The sequence below is a fragment of the Lepus europaeus genome, chromosome 2, assembly GCF_033115175.1.
Source record: "Lepus europaeus isolate LE1 chromosome 2, mLepTim1.pri, whole genome shotgun sequence".
Classification (NCBI taxonomy): Eukaryota; Metazoa; Chordata; class Mammalia; order Lagomorpha; family Leporidae; genus Lepus; species Lepus europaeus.
The window spans coordinates 9,055,844-9,062,478 of NC_084828.1; the positions used below are offsets into that span (position 1 = coordinate 9,055,844).

General features: G+C 54.8%; 1 protein-coding gene across 1 annotated transcript; it reads right to left on the reverse strand.

Moving 5' to 3' along the window:
- Positions 1-2,297: 2,297 nt before the first annotated feature.
- Positions 2,298-6,239, reverse strand: LOC133747136 (carbonyl reductase [NADPH] 1-like). Its single transcript, XM_062175333.1, has 3 exons — positions 5,951-6,239; positions 5,008-5,115; positions 2,298-3,021 (listed from the first exon to the last, which is right to left on the reverse strand). The coding sequence occupies exons 1-3, from the start codon at positions 6,237-6,239 to the stop codon at positions 2,585-2,587; spliced, it is 834 nt and encodes a 277-aa protein (XP_062031317.1). The 3' UTR covers positions 2,298-2,584.
- Between the last annotated feature and the right edge of the window lie 396 nt (positions 6,240-6,635).

Genomic DNA, 6,635 nt, shown 5'->3' on the forward strand with positions numbered 1-6,635 from the left:
CATAAACAAGTTGAGTGGCAGGCTGGTATGCTGTTGTCTTGTTACATAAAGCTATTGCCAGAATCTTAGTAAATATAATGGAGATAGAGAGAGAGAGAGAGAAAGAGAGAGATAGAGAGAGAGAGAGAGAGAAAGGGGAGGGGAGCGGAGGAGAGGAAAGCAAAGGAAGGAAGGTGAGACCCTTGGTTGCTGCCTCCTTCCACTCTGGGGTGTCCTTCTCTGAAGCCAATTAGAACAGCTCGGCCCACATTTTAAAAATTCCCTCTTCATCTTCCTCCGACATTTTAATTTCTTGTTCAGGAAGAGAAACTGTGGGCTCAAACTGGGGGGTCGTGGTTGGACTCGTCTGTGTTCTCACTGGAGGTAACAGGGGCCTCATGAGTGTCCTTGGGGGGCCCTGTGGGGATGCAGTGGTGGCAGCTCGTGGTCCTGGCTCCTTCCCTCCACGTCTGGCATCTGGGCCCCCAGCCGAACCGCTCTTCCCTCCACCCTGCAACCGAACGAAGCAGGATGCCGATCCGTGCAGCCTTGAGACCGTCTCCTAGGAATACACCTTCCGTGTCAGGCTTCCGATCTGCCCGCTGCACACCACGGTGCTGTCCCCATGCGTGGCTTCCGTCCTCACAGATGCGGGGAACTTGGGGGCTTCCTCTTCCTTGCAGGGGTCCTTGAACCCATCTGCTTCTGTGCCTCTCACAATTGTCCTGTTACTACCAGCCCTGCCAGAGCCTGGCCGTGTCTCCTGACTGCTCTCCAAAGAGCCACGCAAGACCTCCTGGGGGAATGCCAGAAAAATCGGATCACTACAGGAAACACCAATAACCTCAGTGGGAGCTTCCTGTGCGAGGGGGACCAACAGACAGCCATGTGGCCTTGAGCATTGAGTCCCACGCTCACATGAGTGGCAGGCAGGTGATTTTAGGACAGAAGTGAGAGGCTGAGACCTCCTGGGGCTGGTCCCCAGTAGTTGTGTAATAGTTGCTGAAATGACCTCATCTTTCTAAACGTAGACGTCTTCCAGGACAACGGGTGCTCGAGCTGTTTCTGTTTAAACAGTGGATCTTTGCATTTCCTGTTCCCGGTTTGCATCTGACAGTTGTATCCACATTTGCTTCACTTTCCTGTTTCTTAGCACAGGTTTTGGGTCCCCCTTCAACTGTGCCTGTGACGACACCTTTGACCTAAGTCCCTGTGGCCCTGATGCTGCTCACTGGTCTCAGTAGGTGGTAGAGCTTTGTGTTTTTGTGAAAAGGCCATCTGACAAAGCAGTCTGTTAGCTTCAAAACTACTTTACTATTTAAACTGTTTATTTCTTTATTTGAATGTATTGAGAGCCACAGTAAGAGAGGGGGAGAGAGTGTGTGTGTGTGTGAGAGAGAGAGATCTCCTATCCTCTGGTTCGCTCCTCAAATGTCCTCAATACCTGAGGCTGGGGCAGACTTTAGCCAAGAGCTCCATCTGGGTCTCCCACATGGGTGGCAGAAGTCAAGTACTTGTTCCACCGTCCATGCTTTCCCAGTGCACTAGCAGGAAGCTGCTAATGAGTAACCCATCAATAGCAGATGTAGGCACAGACCTGCATGATTAAGAACTCCACTTCATCCTGGAACCCCACACACCTCACCCAGACACCTCCACCACTGAACCAAGACACCTGTTTCAGCCTCCCTCAGCCCAGCATGTGATGCACGTGCAGAACAGCACTGAGATCTTTCTGCACAGACCCTTCTTTAACTTGCACAGCCTGGCAATTCTGCCTTCGACCTGAGCTTCCTTTCAATCCAGCTTTGATTATTCAGGGCCTCTCCCCGGGGAACACTTACTCAGCATTTCTGGGAACAATGAGAGCAGAGCCCCAGGAGCCTAGAGAACCAACAGCATGGCCTGGCTGGTGTCTGCCTGGGCCATGACAAAGCCTCGCTCCTTGACCAAATGTTCCTGGAGATCTGCTGACCCCTCTGCTCAGCAAGGACTGGCCTGGGGCCTCGGCCTCTGTCCCTGCAGAGCCCTGGCCAGGATCGCTCACCCTGGCTACCTGACCACATTCCTCACCCCACAGCACCCCACAGGGCACATCTGATTACCCCAGTCTGCTTTCAAAAAGAATCCTGCCAGGTCCCTTTAGCAAAGACCGACCCTACCCTTTGTCAACCCTCCTCCTTCCAGGCAACCCTTTGAGTATCAGTTCCCAAGGTTGATTCCTGAATTCCTACTTGAGCCCAATCTCTCTTCCCTACTGCAATCTCCCCGGTCATGGCATGTGGGATGGATTTTCATCAGCACATAAACAATCTGCATATAGACCTTTCTGAAGAAGCATTTATTCAACCCTTGATTTCCATTTGTTATTTTCAGCAATCACACCCTCTCCCCCCCATCACAGAGGGAATCTCAAGAGAATTCACAGAATTAGCGGTCTAGTCACTGAGTAGCCAACAAAGTCGTAGAACATTTGCAGATCTTAGTTGATAGTGATGTTTGGATTTCCTCCAGTGGCTGAGACATTTGCTGACAATGTAAAGTCCTTTGGGTTAAATCAGGACAGGCTAGGAAGCAGGATCCATGGGTGGAGTGGGGGGTGAGCTCACCACTGTTCAACTTTTTTGTCCATGAGAAACTGCCCATGAGGACCCTCGGCATCTGGAGGCAAAAGGGCCAAGTACACGGGGGTCTCTGCTCCTTCTTCTGGGCTTTTATGGGCTTTGGGTCCCCCCATGTCGGTTCTCACCCACCCTGGGCAGCAGGCGTTCAGGAGGATCTTGTCCCCTCCCCTCTGCTCACGCAGGTGCCTGGCCTGGATTCTGGAGAGCACAGTGACACCCATCTTGGTCACTCCGTAGGCAGTGTCAGGCCAGCCTTCCTTCTGGTGCACCCCCTTCTTCGCGTCTTCCACAAACTTCTTCATGAGCCCCACCAGCTCCTCCTCCGTGATGGTCTCACTGCGAAACTTCTGCTGCAGCTCCGGGCTGCACAATTTAAGGGCTCTGAGACACTCCATGCTGGACACGTTCACCACTCTGCCTAAAATACATCAGAAATAAATATATAGGGGCCAGTGCTGTGGTACTATAGGCTAAGTCTGCCTGTGGCACTGGCATCCCATATGGGTGCCCGTTCATGTCCCTGGACCTTTTCCTCCAATCCAGCTCTCTGTCTGTGGCCTGGGAAAGCAGTGGAAGATGGGCTAAGTGCTTGGGTCCCTGCATTGATGTGGGAGGCCTGGAAGAAGCTACTAGCTCCTGGCTTCAGATTGGTCCAGCTCTGGCCATTGCAGCCATTTGAGAGTGAGCCAGTGGATGGAAGAACTTTCTGTCTGTCTCTCCATCTCTCTGTCTGTAACTCTACCTCTCAAATAAATAAAATTTTTTACAAAATCACTAATGTGAAAAGGAGTACGCATCATGGCTGGTGAAGACCGAAGTTACTTGGGATTTGAGACCAGAGAATGTTCTCTTGAGAAACACATAGCAGTGGTATTCTAAGGGGAACAGGCAAGGATGGTGCAGTACTGGCATAAGGAGCTCCAATTTTTAAAGACTGATTTGAAAGTCAAAGTTACAGAGAGAGAAGGAGAGACAGAAAGAAAAAAGGTCTTCCAAACTTTGGCCACTCCCATAGGGATAGGGAGAAAAGGAAAGTTAGAGATTTTCCACTTCCACTCCCCAGATGGCCACTATGGCCAGGGCTAAGCCAAGCCAAAACCAGGAGCCAGGACTTTCATCTGGGTCTCCCAGGTGGGTGGCTGGGGCCCAAGTACTTGGGCCATTTTTCTGCTGCTTTTCCCAGGCCATCAGCAGGGAGCTGGATCAGAAGTGGAGCAGCTGGGACTCCAACAGGCACCCATATGGCCTGCTGGCTCTCAGGGGGAGGATTTACTGGCTACGCCACCGCGCCAGCCCACAAGAGCTCCATTGTTGCCTTCAAGTCTGAATCCATAGAGGAGGCAGCGACATTGGAAAAGCCGTCCTTTGAGGTCCTGGTGAACCAGAGTCTTGGAGGCAGTAGGACCTTCCCCAAGGACAGGTCAGGAAAACAGGCTAGGAGTTGAGTAAGTCCTGTGTGCAAGTCCTCAACTCTCCACCTCGCATACCAGTCTTCCTGCAAGTGATGGCTGGTGCCTCTTGGTGTAGAGGGAAGGAGTGTGGCTGGGGTCAGTGTCACAGCACTTCACAACAAAGACAGTGACCGTGTGCTGTGTTGGGAACAAAGCCCACTGGAGAGCAGTGACCATGAGCCTGGAGTTAGCCGGGTCACGGTAAGGAGGCTCCTGTAAGCCACGCTCAGGGCCTGGACTCTGGGGAGGGGCGAGACCGTCAGAGCTGGGCAGAATGCCGGGAGAGGAAAGGGCTGGAGAAGGGAGGTCCCAGGGGAGGTTCGCACCTGTCCACAGCCACACCTGGGGCTGCTGCCCACCTGGATGCACGGGTCGGGGTAGACTGAGGGAGCTCAGTCCCAGCCCTGGAAGTGACCGTGGAGGACGGGGCAGGGCAGGGTGACCGCCAGGATCGGGTAGGTGGCTACGGTGACGCAGGGGTGGAGGAGCAGCCTCTGGAAATGCGTTTTAGCCTGCAAGGGGCATCAGGAGGTGACGGAGAGGCAGGGAGAGCTCAGGGTGTCTAAGGAGGAGACGTCCTCTGGGGGATGCAGCGGGTGACTGCTAGGAAGGACCTGCCAGGCTGACTCAGGTCACTCAGGGAGCAGAGAGGCCCAGGGTGGCACCCCCAGGGCCTGCGACAGGAGACGGGCATGGGAGAAATAAGGAGCCTCTCCCAGGAGACCTGTGAGCTAAGACTGCAGGGCCAGAAGGCGCCAGGTGTGCCAAGAGCAGAGACAGCAGGGGCAGTGCAGGAGCGGGGACGACGTCCTGACCCAGGACAGCCCCTGGCAGGGGGCGGGCAGCAGGCCGGTGCAGCTGGAGCAGTCAGGCAGCAGGGATGGAGCTGAGAGCCCAGGCAGCAGGGCCGGGTCCCTCCTGAGGGCACAGCGTGGGGTCCCCAGGAGACTCACCTCCGGGCCTCATCAGAGGCAGCAGCTCCGTGCACACATCTCGGGTGCCATGGAAGTTTGTCTTCATAATCACCTCTGCTCTAATATGAAAGGGTGTGGTTTCCGCAGCTTTGGGGGCTGAAAGATACGGTCAATCATTTTTAAAAAATGATTAATGTCCATTTATTTGAAATGTAAAAGAGAGAGAGAGTGAAAGAGAGAGAGAGAAAGAGGGGTATCTTTCATCTCCTATTCTATTCCTCGAATGCCCTCCACTGCCATGGTTGGGCAAGGCAGAAACTAGGAGCTAGGAAAGCCAGCCAGGTCTCTCCCGAGGATTGCAGGGCCCCAAGCACTTGAGACGTTGTCTGTATCTCCCAGCGATGTTGGCAGGACGCTGGATGACAAGCACAGTAGCCAGGACTGGAGCTGGCGCTGCCACACTGGATGTGGCTGTTCTGAGCAGCAACTGCCACAGAGCCTGTGCCTTGGCTAGAATTCTGTAGACATAAAGCAGTGCACGGGAAACCCAGCAACCCCGAGAGAAGGCTGCCTCTCATTGCTGCTTTGTGCCAGCCTCACTGTCATCGGATAACATCCTCCATTCCTGCAAGTGGCAGCCTCCACGGGCCATCTCGTCACCATTTTAAAAAAAAAATTATTGTTTATTTCAAAATCAGTTAGAAATCGATCCATACTCTAAATCTCAAATAGAGAGACAGAAGAAAACCTGGAAATGCCCCCTGGTGTTGAAGCCTGGGAAACACCAAGGTCCCTCTGTCTGGAAAAGCCCTCCCCTCCCCAGAGGCTCCAGCTTCCCACCCTTCATCCTCCCAGCCTCTCCTTCCACTCCTTGGGGGTCTTTTTCTAGACTCTGAGGCTGATCCTGCACCCCAGGATCGTCTAGCAGACACACCCCACCGCTCCAGGGGCTCTGGGGAGGTCCCCCACCCAGCCTCCTTACAATCCATGTAGACGGCCGCGTTGTTGACCAGCACGTCCAGGCCCCCGTACTCCCGGCGCAGGAAGTCGCGCAGGGCGCGGATGCTCTGCAGGTCCGTGATGTCCAGCTGGTGGAAGCGCGGGCTCAGGCCCTCGGCCTGCAGCTGCTGCACGGCCGCCCGGCCCCGCGCCTCGTCCCGCGCCGTGAGCACCACGTCCCCCGAGAAGAGCCGGCACAGGTCGCGCGCGATGGCGAAGCCGACGCCCTTGTTGGCGCCGGTCACCAGCGCCACGCGGTTGCAGGACGACATGGCTGGGTGGGAGCTCACAGCACCCGCAGACCTCGCAGCCTGAGCTGCAATGCTACACCCTCTGCGCGGGTCTGGAGCGTGCTGAGTGTACACAGGCACCTCCTGTGCCCACAGCCGCCTGAGTGTGCAGATGGAGAGGCAAGGCTCCGCCCCGCCCTGGGCAGGGCGTTCCATTTCCATAATGACCTTAGGTGCAGAGATGTCCCAGAAGGCCTCCTGGCTGGAAGTTGCAAAACCAGCCAAGCGAAGACCTAGGCTAGTGATTGCTACTAGTGGCCTGCCTAGCATGAAAGATCTGTTCAACTTGGACACGCTATTGATCTGAGCTGAGCTTTATCTCTGCTTCTCCATAGCCTTCCCCTGCCCCATCCCCCAGCTGGTCAACTATTCCTCCTT

Bases quoted from the DNA above. Each gene is read 5' to 3' on its own strand.
- LOC133747136 (XM_062175333.1), bottom strand. From the start codon at position 6,239: ATGTCGTCCTGCAACCGCGTGGCGCTGGTGACCGGCGCCAACAAGGGC. The intron at 5,116-5,950 runs GTAAGGAGGCTG...CAGCCCCCAAAG, and splicing joins CGCGGCCGTCTACATGGATT to CTGCGGAAACCACACCCTTT. The intron at 3,022-5,007 runs GTGAGTCTCCTG...GATGTATTTTAG, and splicing joins GCCTCTGATGAGGCCCGGAG to GCAGAGTGGTGAACGTGTCC.